Source organism: Panthera onca, chromosome C2, assembly GCF_046562875.1.
Source record: "Panthera onca isolate mPanOnc1 chromosome C2, mPanOnc1 haplotype 2, whole genome shotgun sequence".
Taxonomy (NCBI): Eukaryota; Metazoa; Chordata; class Mammalia; order Carnivora; family Felidae; genus Panthera; species Panthera onca.
In genome coordinates, this window is record NC_138347.1 from 142,148,196 (window position 1) to 142,165,814 (window position 17,619).

The 17,619-nt window shown below is 40.4% G+C and overlaps 1 protein-coding gene across 2 annotated transcripts in view; it reads right to left on the bottom strand.

The window, feature by feature from the left end:
- Positions 1 to 9,058, bottom strand: part of TOP2B (DNA topoisomerase II beta) — a 64,571-nt gene extending 55,513 nt beyond the window's left edge. For both annotated transcript variants that reach the window (XM_060638520.3, XM_060638519.3), the window contains exon 1: positions 8,942 to 9,058. In XM_060638520.3, the coding sequence (XP_060494503.1) occupies positions 8,942 to 9,004 (63 nt within the window). In that variant the 5' untranslated portion in view covers positions 9,005 to 9,058. The remainder of the gene's footprint in view (positions 1 to 8,941) is intronic.
- Between the last annotated feature and the right edge of the window lie 8,561 nt (positions 9,059 to 17,619).

The window sequence follows — 17,619 nt, forward strand, 5'->3', positions numbered from 1 at the left end:
ACGACTTTTTCTGAAGTTCAAAAGCTGGCTGCCAAATTAATGCATTGTTGGGGATTTTTAAATTATAACAAAAACATCAAAATAATTCATGTAATTGATATTAAAATATTATCGTATAGCACTTTTGCAATATTGCTAACTCCTAGTGAAAGAATATAGATTAACGCTTATCCAAGATTCAACCTTTATCAAGAATACTTCCCAACCACCAGAAGAGAAAGAAAAACATTCCAATAAAACATTTTTTTTATTTCAGAATGAGTATGTACCAAGATCATTCTGTTTAAGAAAAAAAAAAAAGACTGTTCCATGCACAGTTCCAGAGCTGTCACGTGAGATATAGCAATTTGGGGCAATCACCCACAGTTCCTGTTTTTCTGTGAGAGAATGAATTGCTGCCAAGGAGGGGAGAGGAGATGGTTTGCCAGTTGGTGCTAAAAAGGAACTGAGCCAGTCATTCACATAATCGGCACAAAAAATCTCACCATCACCAAGCCAACAAGAGTGGTGCTAGCAAAACCTTGGCAACAAGCCTTTTCTCCTGTCTTCTATAAATGACCCCCTTAGACTTCACATTACCCTTTTGTTACATCTCCTCCCCTTCCTTTCTCCCTCAAGACTGCCACGCTTTGATGTTCCTTTCACTCATATTTCACCTATGTAACAGAGAGGGCCATGCTACAACAAAACCAACACTTTGTCTTCCATCTATGCTCCTCAAGAGATGCCCTCCCAAACCAGGGACAGGGAAAGAGATGGAAGGTGAGGGATACTTAAGATCATAAGGAATGTTTAAATGTCCACTGTGAAAATAAAAAATACACTTTCTCTCAAAGGCATCCAAATTGGAAAGGAAGAAGTAAAACTGTCACTATCTGCAGACGATATATTATATATAGAAAAATCTAAGGACTCCACCAAAAAACTATTAAAATTAACAAATTCAGGAAAGATGAAGGATACAAAATCAATATATATAACTCTCTTGTGTTTCTGTACAATGACAAACTATCAGAAAGAGGAATTAACAATCCCATTTACAACTGAATCAAAAAGAATACTTCGGAATAAATTTAACCAGAAAGGTGAAAGACCCATTCGCTGAAAACTAAGACATTGATAGAGAAACTGAAGACACAAAAAAATGGAAAGATATTCTATGCTCATAGAATTAATATTCTTAAAAAGTCCATACTACACAAAGCAGTCTACAGATTCAATGCAATCCCTATCAAAATTCCAACAGCATTTTTCAGAGAAACAGAACAAACAATCCTAAAACGTGTATGGAACCACATAAGGCTCTGGATAGCCAAAGCAATCTTGAGTAAGAAGAAAAGACCTAGAGGCATCCCACTCACCACAGTTTCAAACTATATTAAAAGCCATAATAATCAAAACAGTACGGTATTGGCATAAAAACAGACACAAAGATCAATGAACAGCATAGAGAGCCCAGAAATACACCCACACATACATGGTCAATTAATTTACAATAAAAGAGCGAATAATATACAAGGAAGAAAGGATTGTCTCTTCAATAAATAAATGGTGCTGGGAAAACTGGACAGCCACATGCATGAATGAATGGGAGCCCCATCTTATACCATACACAAAAATGAACTCAAAATGAATTAAAGACTTCAATGTAAGCTCCCTGATGTGGGTCTTGACAATGATTTTTTTAATGGACACCAAAAGCAGAGGCAACAAAAGCAAAAAATAAGTGAGACTACATCACACTAAAAAGCTTCTGCACAGGGGCACCTGAGTGGCCCATTCCGTGTCCAACTCCTGGTTTCAGCTCAGGTCATGATCTCACAGTTTGTGAGTTCAAGAGAGCATGCAGCCTGATTCAGATTCACACTCTCTCTCTCTTTCTGCCCCTCCCCCATTCACACTCACGCACACTCTCTCTCAAAATACAGAAATAAACTTAAAAAAAAAAAAGCTTCTGCACAGCAAAGGAAACCATAAAAAATAAAAAGGCAACCTACCAAACATGAATACTTGCAAATGATAAATCTGATAAGGGGTTAATATCCAAAATATATAAAGAACTCATACAACTCAATAGCAAGAAAAAATCCAACAACAAAAAAAAAATGGGCAGATTTCCTGAATAAACATTTTTCCAAAAAAGACATAGATGGCCAATACACACATGAAAAAACATGCAACATCACTAATTATCAGGGAAATGCAAATCAAAACCACAATAATAAATAAATAAATAAATACCACAATAAGATACCACCTCACACCTATCAGGAGGGCTATTATCAAAAAGACAAGAAATAAGGAGTGTTAGCAAGGATGTGGAGAAAAGGGAACCTTAGTGCACTGTCGGCAGGAATGTAAATCGGTGCAGCCACCATGGAAAACAGCATGAGGTTTCCCCAAAAAAATTACAAATAGGGGGCACCTGGGTGGTTCAGTTGGTTGACTTCAGCTCAGGCCATGATCTCATAGTTTGTGAGTTCGAGCCCCCTGTCAGGCTTTGCACTAGCAGTGGGGAGCCTGCTCTGGATTCTGTCTCCCTCTCTCTGTGCCCCTCCCCCACTTGTGCTCTCTCCCAAAAATAGATAAACATGAAAAATAATTATTATTTTTAAATAATATTTAATAAAATATTAAATAAAAATATTATTTAAAAATATTATTATTTTTAAAAATTAGAAATAAAATTACCATAGAATCCAGCAATTCCACTTCTGGGCATTTATCTGAAGAAAACAAACTTGGAAAGACATATGCACCCCCATTTTCACTGCAGCATTATTTACAATAGCCAAGACACACGAGCCACCTAAGCGTCCATTGATAAATGGATAAAGAAAATGTGGTACATACGCACATACATACATACGCACACGCACACACACACACACAGAGGAATATCATCCATCCATAAAAAAAGAAGGAACTTTTGCCATTTGTGGCATGAATGAACCTTGAAGGCATTACGCTAAATGAAATAAATCAAAGAAAGAAAGACAAATACTGTATGATCTTACTTATATTTGGAATCTAAAAACAAAGCAAAACAAAAACCCTGAATATGGAGGGTGAAGGGAACAACATGGCAGAAGGTGACCTATAGGTACAAACTTCCAGTTATAAAATAAGGAAGTCCTGGGAATGTAATGTAAAACAATGTGACTACAGTCAATCATACTGCACTATATATTTAAAAGTTGCTAAGAGAGTTGATCTTAAAAATCCCAATCAAAAGAAAAAAAATTGTAACTGTGTGGTGATGAATGCTGACTTATTGTTATTTCACAATATAAAAAAAAAAAAGAGGGGCGCCTGGGTGGCGCAGTCGGTTAAGCGTCCGACTTCAGCCAGGTCACGATCTCGCGGTCCGTGAGTTCGAGCCCCGCGTCAGGCTCTGGGCTGATGGCTCGGAGCCTGGAGCCTGTTTCCGATTCTGTGTCTCCCTCTCTCTCTGCCCCTCCCCCGTTCATGCTCTGTCTCTCTCTGTCCCAAAAATAAATAAAAAAGGTTGAAAAAAAAAAAAATTAAAAAAAAAAAAAAAAAAAAAAGAATACTTTCTCTGAGACAAAAGACATGAAAATTCTTTTCAATAGACTTGAAGAAAAAAAAGACGCATGCATGTGTACACATCTGAGAGATTATGTGGCAGCATTATGTGAATATATGGATAATCTCCATCAGTCCTCAAAGAGCTCCACAAAGTAGACACCCTTATCATAATTCTCCTTCTATAGATGAGGAAATGGAAGTCTGAAGAAGTGTTTTCCCAAAGCTAATAAACTAGTACTTGAAGAAGCTGAATTATGAAACTATGTGATCTGATTTCACAGCCCATTCTCTTAAAAAGCATTGTTACACAAGATACATATACCCTAAAAAGGAAACATATTCCCTAGCTTTTTGTGTGAAAGTAAACGAAAGGTTAGTAGAAAGAGATACAAGTATACCCCAGAAGACTTTTTAATCCTGTTACATCAGGATATAAAAGATGAGGCTTTTTGGTTTTTAATGTTTTTAAAGTGGGAGGTTGTATTAAATCATGGTTACAAAGATAAACCTGGTTTCAATCCCACTTCTGCCTTAGTCAGGTGATTAATAGTTTGTTACCTAATTCTCTAACCAGCCCCACCCCCATTTCTTTCTCTGCAAATGAAAATAATGAACTCATCATACCTTTTCTCTAACGGGGGCCCTATTTTTAAAAACTATAAAAGAGGCTTAGTTTTTAAAAGCTGTACTTAGTAAAATACAACTACTGGCACTGAAATAATGAACAGATCTAAAACTACAGGTAAACACTCACTTCCATTCAGAAAAGTTAGCACCAATTATAACATTTTCTAAGTGCTGCTTTATGTTACTCGACAATGTATCTAACATCGCTACCTGACCACTTGTCTTACTAATGATAGACTTTTGAGGAAGTTGTATGTCAGTTACCCCATTTGTTAAGAATAACTGAGGTTAGGGGCACCTGGGTGGCTCAGTCTGTTGAGAGTCCCACTTCAGCTCAGGTCATGATCTCGCAGTTTGTGAGTCTGAGCCCCTCATCGGGCTCTGTGCTGACAGCTCAGAGCCTGAAGCCTGCTTCGCATTGTGTCTCCTCCTCTCTCTGCCCCTTCCCTGCTCATGCTGTGTCTCTCTGTCTCTCAAAATAAATGTTAAAAAAAAATTTTTTTAATAAAAAAAATAACTGAGGTTGGATTATGAATTCAGCTTTTTGCTGAACACTATAAAGGATACAAATAAGTACAACACATGGTCTCTGATTTTAGGGAGTTTATAATTTAATTGTTAAAGGCAAAATTAGGCGTGAAAGTTATATAAAAATACTTTTTTTTTTTTTTTACCCATAAGAGAAACAGGAAAGGATGAGTGTAAACTGGAGGATAAGAGTTTGGTGAGACTCTGAGCTAGTCTTGAAGAGTAATTAAGATTTAGACTGGTCAAGAGCCTTCTTTTGGGAGGGGGATGGGTAATGCCATGTGTTGCTGGTATTAACTTCTATTCGGATGCTTGCCAGCATGTAGTGTTAACATTGTCATTGCATGAAAGTTTACATTTTTTATAGGTATCTCTCATGACATATATTTTTAAATGTTTGTTTATTATTTTGAGAGACAGAGAGAGTGAGAGCAGAGAGAGAGAGAGGGAGAGAGAGATAGAGAGAGAGAATCCCAAGCAAGCTCCACACTGTCAGTGCAGAGCCCAACATGGGGCCTGAACTCATGAACTTTGAGATCAGGACCTGAGCCGAAATCAAGAGATGGACACTCAACCGACTAAGCCACCCAGGTGCCCCTAAAGCAAGGTTCTTAATACAAATCTTTAAATAATATTTGAAAATACAATCATGTTTTCTGAATTAGAAATATTCACAGTAAACAAAAAAAGTATTCCTTGTCTCTCACTGAATTTTACTTTTCTAAAAATTTTAAATACTTATTTTTGAAAGATAAGAGTACGAGAGGGGGCGGGCAAAAAGGGAGACAGAATCCAAAACAGGCTCCAGGCTCTGAACTGCCAGCAGAGCCGGACGTGGGGCTCCACTCACCCCACTCACGATCTGTGAGATCGTGACCTGAGCCGAAGTCGGATGCAATGCTTAACTGACTGAGCCACCCAGGCACTCCTCATTGAATTTTACTTTTTAAAACACTATGTTAGTTGTGGTTTTATATATTTTTTAAAGAAACTTATGTTTTAGAGACAAATACTGAAATATTTACAGATGAAGTGACATAATTCTAGGATTTGCTCTACTTCAAAATAATGAAAAGGGGCAAACTGGGTAACCTTGAGTTGGTAATCGTTGAAACTTGGTAAATAGAAGAAGGCTTCTTATATTATTCTGGGCACCACTTTTTTATATGCTAATATTTTAATTATAATATCTTTTAATCTACCAAATTAGAGTACTGCTAGGAAAAAAAAGATCAATATTCATATGGTAATTAACTATATTCTAATGTTTCCACAAAAGTTTTTACAACCACTTACAAATGATAAATAACAAAACGAAATTGACTAGAGGGTCTACTAATCAAAGCTTTACAAACTAAAGGTTAATTCAAGAAACTTTTCTTAGTTCAGGAAGCCTTCAGAGCTGTTGTCAGTGTTAACTCAAAATAGTTCTACTATATTTTTCACTTTTTTTAATTTCAAAAAATTAGCTTAAAATGCTATAAATCAAGCACAAACCAAATACAGTATCATAAGGAGAAGTTAATGTCAGTCTTAAACCACCCTGCTTTGTGGTTTCAGGTACTGAAATGTAAACTTTCAGGGCGCGCCTGCGTGGGTCAGTCGGTTGAGCTTCTGACTCTTGATTTTGGCTCAGGTCATGAACTCGTGGTTTGGGAAATCGAGCCCCAAATCGGGCTCCGTGCAGACAGTGCAGAACAGAACCTGCTTGGGATTCTCCCCCATGCTCCCCCACACCTCCCGCCCCTCTCTGCCCCTTCCCTGCTCTCACTCTCTCTGTCTCTCAAAATAATAAACATTTAAAAATATATGTCATGAGAGATACCTATAAAAAATGTAAACTTTCATGCAATGACAATGTTAATACTACATGCTGGCAAGCATCCCAATAGAAGTTAATACCAACAACACATGGCATTACCCATCCCCCTCCCAAAAGAACGCTATCAGGGACTAATTCCATTTTTATTTCTTCCTGTTACCCACAAGCAGGTGGCAACATAACACCAGTTTCAATACAGCAGGCAAAGTTACCCCTCTTCAGAAATAGATGACCACTGAAACAAATCCCTGAATTCTTTCAAAGGAATAATTTCCTTTCACCCGGGTTCAAAAGCATTTCATGTAAAAGCAACTTCATTATTCTGAGTGTACATTTCTTGAACTTCACCACCAACAACAAAAACCATTTATTAAACCCAGAACTGGCTACCTATGTTTATCTCATTTAATTCTCAATGCAACCTTATTTTATAGATGAGAAAACAGACATAGAAAGGATAGGTCCCTTTTGGAGTATGTGTTGGAGAAAGGATCTGAATCTACATCAACTTGACATCAAAATCCATCCTCATAACCACCTCACTATATTGCCTCCCATAAAATTAGTCTATGATCAATGATGTTGATTATGGACATAAAGGTGGTCATATAACCTGACAAATTTAAAGCAAGCATCAAATCTTAAAGCGGACGTCCGGAGTGATGAGCGTTTCAATAAACTTCTAATCCAACAAGAGGATACAATCTATAAAATTAAGTGACTTTTACTGTATTAGTTTTGTATGAAAAAAAAAAACCTTTAATAAATCAAAATTATCAAATGAATTTTCTGATACTGAATGAGACCCTCTAAGTTTCATGAAATTTTTTATGTAAATAAGTTTCCTATTGAGCTTAACAGAAAAAGCGGTCATTTAGTTATCTACAAAGTTAAATACCAGTAAATTAAATATCGCTATCAAATGTCAAATGCCAACCAATTCAATCTTGGAGCAAAATGTTTACCATTACAGAATCAGAAGTCCTCAGGAACACAAATCAGGCCTGGACACTTCCAAATAGTGAATGAGAACCATCTGGCTAACTCAATTTTCAGAAGTTGTTTGATTTTAGTAACAGGGGTAAGGGCCATCCATTTGTAAAAATCATTGTTTTGCATTTATGCATTCTCCCCTCCGAGAATGGACCGCACGGACCAATAATTTATAACCTCACATGTTATCTATCCCGGCTCTGATCTGTTCACCATACTACATTATTGGAGCAGCATACAAAATTCGGAAAACTCAACAATAAAAGCCTGGCAAGTCACTTTGCAAAGCACCCTGGCACCCAAACATAAGTGGTTAAAATGTTTTTCTGCTACCAGTAACATACTTTTTTTTTTTTTTTTTACAAGGAATACTTTCCAACACAGAACTGCTACTCAACTCCCCTCAACCTGGCCCAAGTGAAGAGAAAATGAAGCAGTGGTAATAAAAATGCCAATATGAAAGTTTCCTTGGGTGTTTTGAAAAAGGGAAAATGCATCGAAAGTCGCTGTAAAATGTAACGCTTTTTAAATGTTTCTCCTGGAAACCAAGTCAGTTGGCTGAGATGCGCTTTTTTTGTGTAGGAAATGACCCTGCTCTGAACTCCATGCTGAGCAAGTGAAATGCTGGTGAATTATCGATCTGCCGTGGGAATCGGATCTCTCTGGGTCTTCCCTCCTCTACTACTTCCCAGCGGGAACGGAGCGCCGAAATCCTTTAATTCCGGGGCTAAGCACTTCGGTCACCTCTCCCGCACTCGGCCCCCACCCCGCTTCACCTGCGACGCTGACGCAGGTGAACGCTTCTTTTAATAATCCCACCCGGACAGATGGACGACCTACAGCATATTAGCTGCTGCGGAAACAGCCATTCGGAATGCGCTTTCAATCGAACGAAGACTCTGAACTCAAGTGTAAATTCCCTTAGACGAATTCCCCACCAAACCCATTCTTCTCTGAGAGGTCAGAGAATCAGAAATGGTTGCATCTGCATTTCCAGGACGGACACACACACACACACACACACACACCCCTTTCTCCGGGATTTTCTCAAACCACGTTTAATAAAAGTGCTGACCCACAGAGACACCCATCATCTCATGCCTGACTGACCTGGAAGAGTCTTGAGAAAGAGGAAAAAAGATGAAGCGAGGGCTGCCTACCAGATCCATGGTCTGTCCCCCTAAGTTTAAGCGCACGTAAGCCCCAGCAGCGGAGCCTCCATAGAGGTAAAGAAAGAAAAGGGGCGGGGAGCGGGGGGTTCTGCCGGCAGAAGCCCCGACGGGGCGCCCGTCCGGGGCGCCGGATTTCCCTCTCTTTTCCCTTCCTCCCCACCCCCGGTCCGCCCGGCGGAATTCCTCCCCCGCCGCGGGCCGGGAACAATGCCGCGGCCAGGACCCCCGCCCTCCGTCGCCCGCCACTCACCACCCAGGTCAGTGCCCCGTTGCCGCCGGCTCCCGCGCCGCCGCCGCCGCCCGCCTTGGCCATGGCGGGTGCCTCCGCTCACAGGCCCCGAGGCCGCGGCCGCCGCTCCCGCTTCCCTGCGGGCCGCCGGCCCCCGCTGCTCCGCACCGACCGCTCCGCTCGTCGTGTTCCTAGCGGCGCCGCCCCCCGCGCCCCATCGTCGAGACCCGGGGCGGACGCCCGGCCGAGCCCGCCGAGGAGGCCGCGCCGCCCGGCGCCCTCAAACTCGAGGCGCGGCGGCCGCGTCGCCCGGGCCTAGGGCCGCCGCTGAGGAAGAGGTGGAGGAGGAGGAAGCAGGAGGCCGGCGGCGACAGAGCCGCGGCGCTTCCTCCTCGCCCGCCCGCCCGCCCGCGGGCGCCGCAGCAAGCCGGGCCGAGGCCGGGAGGTGCGCGCGGCGAGCGCAGCCGGGGAGCCCGGGGCGTCCAGACGTGGCGGGGACGCAAAGGCGCCTTGTCCTTCCTCACACTCCGCGAAGGCCGGCCGCTGGGGTTGCGGGAGTCGCCGCCGCTGGTGCCGCTGCCTCAAAGGCCGCCTTCGTCGGCCGCGCTGCACCCCGACTTCCTCACATCCACGCACCGACAGGGACAATAAACAGAGCCACCACCGTCGCGGTCGCCTCCCTCTTGTCCGGCATAACACCGCACACACACATTCGCACACCAGGGAGGGCGGGAGGGAGCGGCGGCCGCCCCGCTGTCAGTCAGAGCCTCGGCGCCCAATCGGGGCCTTTTAGCCGCAACCCCTCGGCCAATCCCAAAATTCCAAGCCCCCGGAGGGGCGGGACCCGAGGGGGAAACGTCATTGCGGGTAGCAACCGAAGGGAAGACTTGGGGTTTTTGTTTGTGTGTGTGTCTGTGGGTTTTCCATTTGAGGGGTGAGCGGGGGCTGCTGTCAAGGGTCGTTTGAGGGCGGCAAAGGGAAAGGGTCGAATTGGCCTCGGGTCGATTGTACTCCTCCGAGTGCGCTGTTTCCTCTCAGATCGGCGGGCGAAGCCGAGGCATTTCTTTGCCTGGGGCCGCTGTGGGGGGAGGAGGGAGAGAAGCGGGGGGGGGGGGGGGGGGCAGGAAGAAGCCGAGGGCAGTCCCAAAGGGAAAGTATTTTTAAAGAGCGGTTGTAAACCGCAGGCAAGACGTTGTAGATCACTGGTGCAAGGAGGGCCCCGTGACCCCGGCCTCCCCAAGGCCCCGAGTGGACGCTGCTGTCGGAAGAATCCTCTGCTCAGACCTTCCCCTCCTCCACCTCTTTCCGTTCCGCTCCTGTCCTCCCCTCACCCTCAAAAGGGATCCGGTCAGTTTCAAGGAAACTGCATTTAAAGAACTTGAATGATAAGACGCACAGAGAACGTTCCAGGGGAGGAATGCAGCGTGGGTTGAGGGTTCTGTTTCTACTCTTTGTTGACCTTTCTCTCTCCGCCGAACAATGCGGATTTGCCACTGTCACTTTTCATTCTTATCTGTCCAACTACCTCTAAGAGGGCATGTTTAATTTTTTAAACTGCTTTCAGTGGAATTTTCAAACGCACACTAAGGAATAATTTCATTCCCATTAAAGCTTTCTAAGAAAGAAAATTACCCGTATAGCCGCACCAAAGTCTGGCAGAGGGAAGAAGGCACTACCTCACCCTGCTTTTCAATGTAATTCCATTCAACAAGTATTGATTGGATGCACACCCTACCAACCCGTGCCAGGCTCTGCGATGGGTTCGAAATAAAAAACAGGACCCCTGATTTCAAATCATGTATAATCTGGCTTGTGAGATAGACTAAACGGGGGTTAACTATTACTAAAATGAGTACTTGGGGGCATAAAGTGCCACCAAATAGCTGTGAAAAGAGAGCTTTTTAAAAGATAAAAAGCCGTATTGCTGCTTTGTGGAAAAGGCATTTTTTGTGAACTTCTCTTCCAACTGTGCATTTCCTCTCAAGGGAAAACAAAAATGTCTCAGGTCACATATTTTAACTGCCTGCTGAGTCCAGAGAGGTGGGGAACTCTGGAACATGGAAATAATTTAAACAGTTTTTCTTAATTAGCTCTCTAGTGGCCATGTAATTCTGGCATATTTGGGACTTTGGTTTAGAACAGTGAAGCCTTTCTTTACCTTGAACTTGAGGTGCAAGCTTGTAAATCAGACCGACCAGGGCTAATCTGGGCTCTGAACCTGACCAGCTAAGTATTTGTGCCTTGTTATTTAACTTCCCTGGGCCTCTTTGTGCCTCGTTAAGATGAGGATTTTTGCTCTTGTGCTTAGTGTGACTTTACACTTCAAAGTACATATAGTTTATAAGTTTGAAAGGGGTAAATAATTTTAGAGATCGTGAGGTTTTTTTTAGAAAGATACGTGCATTAAGTAGAACCCAAGCTATAAAATATACAACCGTCTCCTTTTTTAAACTTCAGTTTTCAAAGCTCTTCAACCTCAAGCTTTAAATGAACAAAACAATATATTCAAAAGTCAGATAGGTTAATTAATGGAAATTCGTGTTTATCTTTTCACTTGCCTCGTGCATGACTTTTAGCTAAGTATGAAGACTCTGTAGTAAATATAACTTGTCTTATTTTTATGAAACTGACTTACCTAAAAGAATCACAAATAAAAACGTAGTTGAATATACATGCAAATCAACAGCTTAAAAGAGAAATTCATGAGGAATGGGAGAAAGTATCTAGATCAAAAATATCTCCGCCCCTGTGGCGCTTAAGTGGCTTAGTCGATTAAGCATCCAACTTCGACTGGGCTCAAGTCATGATCTCACAGGTTCAGGTTCGTGGGTTCTAGTTTGTGCTGACAGCTCAGACCCTGGAGCCTGCTTCAGATTCTGTGTCTCCCTCTGTCTGCCTCTCCGCTGCTGGCACTCTGTCTGTCTCTCAAAAAATGAATAAACATTAAAAAAAAAAAAATCTCAGCTTCTGAAGAACTGTTGTTGTTGTTGTTGTTGTTTTTGTTTTAGCGTGTGTAACAGACTTAATATATCTTTATTATTATATAATAAAAATATATATTTTTTATATTTTTTTATATTTTTATATATTATATATATATATTATATATAAAATAAAATAAGATATAATAATATATCTTTATTATTATAAAATTGGTTGTACCCAACTTGAGCGTATCTTTCCCTTCTGGGCTTTTGTCAAATAATTTTCATTCATGTACTGAGTCATTATAGCAATAATTGCCACATTAAAAAGCTTCTATATCAGGTTTGTCGTATTTGGAATACTACTTTATTCATAGGTGCATGTTACATTTAAAGACTTAATTTCCACCCTATAGCAAACACCAGCCAAAATAAAAAATTGTACAAATCAAAATCAGTTTTGTAAACTGTAAAAATAAAGGCCTTTAACCAAACTTACTGAGTAGCTTCCATGGGAGCATATCCTAACTACTTAAAAATTTTTATTTTTAGATTTTATGTTTCCCTATTATAAAAATCAAAGAAATCTACTTCTTAAATGTCTTCTGTGTGTTGGATACTCAGGACCTGGGAATACAAAAATGTGATGGGGGCGCCTGGGTGGCTCAGTCGGTTGAGTGTCCAGCTTCGGCTCAGGTCATGATCTCACAGTTTGTGAGTTCGAGCCCCGCGTCGGGCTCTGTGCTGATAGCTCGGAGCCTGGAGCCTGCTTCGGATTCTGTGCCTCCCTCTCTCTCTGCTCCTCCCCCACTCGTGCTCTGTCTCTCTCTCTCTCTCTCTCTCAAAAATAAATAAAACATTTAAAACAAAATGTGATGAAGATGTGGTCTCTGCCTTGACTTCACACCTTGTGTCATATAGTTTTGAGCTAGTATTTTAAGTCAAAAGCTATTTTATATTTATTCATTTGCTATTCAATAAACAGTCTACCTGATGCGTCACAACTATCATTGCACATTATACACAGCAGCTAATGTAATCAATAAATAAATCATCTAAGCAGATTGTAATTCAAGACAATACTTGAGGTACCTGGCAAAGTTTCAATGGAGTTTCCACTTAAATCATGTATTGTTTCAACATTGAGATTCAGCTGGGGAGTTGGGGAAGGACTCTTTAATCTACTAAGTATTTAAATAAGTTAATGTTTGAGTTCAAGATTCAATGCCTGCCAGCTGACTTCTCCACCCCACTGTGTCAGTTCTGATGGATCCTTCATATATACAAGTAGCTAGGCAAAGAATGAGAACTAATCGTGTCTGGCCTACAGTTAACCCACTAAATGGTTGTCTAGGTAATATTGTCCAGGTAAACATTGTAAATGTAATTTAGTGTGTTAAATTTCCTTAGTAGTGAGCTTCAGGTAAAGAAGAAAGCTACCATCAATGTAATTTTTTGGATTTCAGCATTTCTATAGTAAATATAATAGACTATTAACTGATTTTTGAAAGTACTTAACTGCTGCAAATATTTTATAAGTATATTTTTACTTTTAAAAAGTTACTTAAGAACCAAAGGTAACAAATGTTTATGGATGGCTAAAGATATCAATGACTACCAAATTCCTGAGTGTTATCACCACTGGGAAGACAGATAAAGGCTAAGGGTCTCCAATTGGTACCTATAATAAGTATGGGATGTTTGTTTTGTTTGACTTTTTTTGGCCAAGTAAGCTAAGCATATCCTCTGTTGATGTCTCTAATTACTTATAGAGACAGAAGGGACATTTTCAGATATTTTAGATGATATAGGTCAGCAATAATTCAGGGCTCTTAACTACTCTGCTGAATTATATAATATGGAGAATATAATTAGCTCATGCCTTAGTTAAAAAGGCTGTACTTGCCCTTTAAATGGGATTTGGAAAGATTGGGACTCTCAAAGAAGCATTTTCGTTCTAAGGAAACCTTGCTTTGTGGGGGACATTAGATGCTATCATTCACATAATCTTCACCAACAGAATATTATCTGATCCTACCATGTGTATTGCTAAGCTGTCCGGAGTCGTGTAATTCAGTTACTCAGTAGGTTTATTTATTTTAAAGAAAGAAGATAGGAGTGGCTTTCCTAACTCAGCTGTTTCCACCTCATAAGAGCTGGGAACTCTAAAGCTAGAGTTTCCAAGTTGTTTTCATTCTGTAGTCTATTTAAAACTTAAAGGTTGTGGGTGCGGGAAGCCCAGGAAGTATGAAGAATATCTACACCAGAAGAATTTAATATATAAAGCCGACAGTTACAGGGGTTTCTGGAACAGAACAAAAGAGGTACCTGCACCTTATCTAAGGTGATAACTAAAAATCAGAACTTTGAAAAGATCTTTAGTGAGCCAGTTAATAGCAAAAATGCAATTGTTCCCTATTTCCAAAATAGTTAAGCACAGATTAGCCCAAATATCTTATATAACTGATATTAGTCATATCAGTTATAATATTGTCTATAATATAAACTAATATTGTCTATTAGTTTTCTTCTTTGCTTTGAAAGTGCTGTCTGTACATGGCAATGAGAAAGAACGAAATATGGCCCTTTGTAGCAACGTGGATGGAACTGGAGAGTGTGATGCTAAGTGAAATAAGCCATACAGAGAAAGACAGATACCATATGTTTTCACTCTTATGTGGATCCTGAGAAACTTAACAGAAACCCATGGAGGAGGGGAAGGATAAAAAAAAAAAAAAAGAGGTTAGAGTGGGAGAGAGCCAAAGCATAAGAGACTGTTAAAAACTGAGAACAAACTGAGGGTTGATGGGGGGTGGGAGGGAGGGGAGGGTGGGGGATGGGTATTGAGGAGGGCACCTTTTGGGATGAGCACTGGGTGTTGTATGGAAACCAATTTGACAATAAATTTCATATATTGAAAAAAAAAAGAAAGAAAGTGCTGTCTGAATGTGGAAAGATCTAGAAGGCCCAAGAATGCTGACTCTTCAAGAAATAGATTTCTGGTTTAAACATTCTTTGAGAAAACTTAAAGAACAAGACCAGCCTGTTCAGTAGCACCAGCCAAACCTAGAAAGCACCTAGCATGTAGTAGGTGTTCAATAAATAATCACTCAAAAATGAATTTGAGACATATCAGGAAGTTCCCCGAAGCAAAACATTACCATCAAAGATAGTCCTAAAACTTGATCAGGATCCTTAAGTCTTTTGTTCTTTCAAGCGTTCTTGGTTGAATACCAGAGAGGGGTAAAGCGCCTTACATTTTATCGTTACCATTATCCAGAACTGGCCAAAGCACGGTTTCTCTTGGGGAATGAAAATCCAGGATGGTACAAGGAGAGAAAGAAGAGGTTATGGTATCAGGAGAAAGAATTGGGGATGCGGTGGGGGGAGACAGAGTGAAAAGAAAAGCATCCAATTGTGTGAAACTGAGTGGAGAAATAAATACATTTTGGCTGTGGCCTAGATCAGCTGCAGCCTTGCCAATGCTTATATTTCATTTCATCAAAGAAGGAAACCCCGTTCCCTGAGAGCCCTGCTATCTTTGGTACCTTATTGGGCAGGTGCTTTCACGCATATTAGATTAATTCACTTTCAACAACCTAAAAGAGAGGTATTATTTCATTCTTATTTCACACTCAAGGAAATTAAAAGTCATAGAAAGTCACACAACTGAGTAAGTGGTGGAACTGAAATTTAAACCCAAGTCTCTCACTCCAAACCACGCCCTTTCGTAACACTGCCAAGTTGGCTAACATTCTTGGCAATGTAGCGTATTTGGCACTGTTAGGAACTTGGCAACACTGGGGAATAATTCTGGCCCTCAGTAAAACCCTTTGGTTGTTAAATTTTATTGTTGGATATGGTGACAAGTATCTACGATTTGCACGACCAACTAGGAGTTCTCTTTGAAACCGGCCTAAATCTGCTTTGTCTTATCTTGTTACAAGAAATAAGTTGGTGTTGGAGTCCAAAGAATCATCAGAGAAAGCCTGAGGTCCGAGAATCTGTGGGTCCTGTGACCTCTGTCTCTCTATATGATTTTAAACCTTATAATCTAAACCCAGGGTTATAATTACCGAAGACACTCGAATAGCTAACTTTCCAAGACAGGGGGGCAAATAGAAAAATACCATGGGATTAGACTCTTGGATTGACGTTTTGGATAACTTCAAATTCACTTAAAGCAGCATAAAAATTCTCAGTGTTCAGTCACACAGGGAAGACTTGTTTATGGACACTCCCTCTATTATAAGGATTATTTGCTTTGGGGGGAAACTATTTTTATGTGTTACATTTTTGTATCTCCCATTTTATTTAGCATTTTGCAAATAATGTTTCTTAGTACACTAGGTCCTTGAGGTAGAAATGGGTATTTTGGAAATTTTAAGTCCCAGAAACCTTACATGCTGTTATATAGTACGCATGTGTAAGGGATTTAGAAAACACATTAGCATCTCTAAGTCTGAGCAATCTTGTAATGAACAAGTCATACTTAGCCTTGAAACTATTTTCAGGAATATCTATTAACATCCTTGGAATTAATGTTTTAGTGAAAAGACTTTGGGAAATACTACCACTTTTATATTATTTCTGTTATCATAGCATGTTCATTTTATAAGTTTAAGACATAGAAATAGGGGCACCTGGGTGGCTCAGTCGGTTGAGTGAACAACTTCGGCTCAGGTCATGATCTCGCAGCTTGTGAGTTCAAGCCCCGCGTCGGGCCCTGTGCTGACAGCACAGAGCCTGGAGCCTGTTTCAGATTCTGTGTCTCCCTCTCTCTGACCCTCCCCCGTTCATGCTCTGTCTCTCTCTCTCTCTCTCTCTCTCAAAAATAAATGAACATTAAAAAAAAAAAGGTAGAAATAAATAGAAAGCAAAGAAACAAAATGACCCATAATTCTACCACTCAGATAGTTACTATTAACAATTTGGTGAATAGCTTTCTACCAAAAAGTAACACACTCAAAAACATACCTTTTTAAAAAAGGAAACAATAGGCTCCAATAAGTTACTTAACATTTAAAAATGAGTTATATCCTACCAGAATAGCTAAAATTAAAACACCAACTCTTAGTGAGGATGTTGTGGTGCAACAGAAAATGCTCATATACTGCTGGTAGTATGTAGCTTAGTAAAAAAAGCACTTTTGAAAACTGTTTAGTAGCAGCTGCTAAAAGTAAACACTCACATAGCATATGAGCTCAAAAGCCCACTCCTAGGTACATATAAATAGAAATGCATACTTATATATACCAAAGACATGTGTAAGTATGTACATAACAGCACTATTCATAGTAGCCTCAAACTAGAAAATCCAAATGGCCATCAACGATAGAATGGATATATTGTGTATGCATACAATGGACTACTGTTCAGCAATGAAAATGAGTGATCTGTTACACCTAATGTGGGAACTTCTCACATATAATGTTAAGTTAAAGAAGTCAAACAGAAAAGACTATATACTGCATGTTTCCCTTCATGTAAAGTTTAGAAACCAACAAAACTAATCTATAATGTTAGAAATCAAAGATGTAGCTACCTGTGGAAGGAGGATTCTGGGTACTGGTAATTTCTTTTGTTTGAACTGGCTAATGAATACATGATTCTATTCATTGTGGAAATTTGTCCAGCTTTTGTATACGAAGATTATGCTTCGATTTCAAAGTTTACTCTATAAAGTGCTATATCATGAACGCTTGACCAGAAAGGGTGTGTGGAAAGACCAAATCGACGCCTCTGAGGTCATCAGTGATTAGAAGATTTGTACTC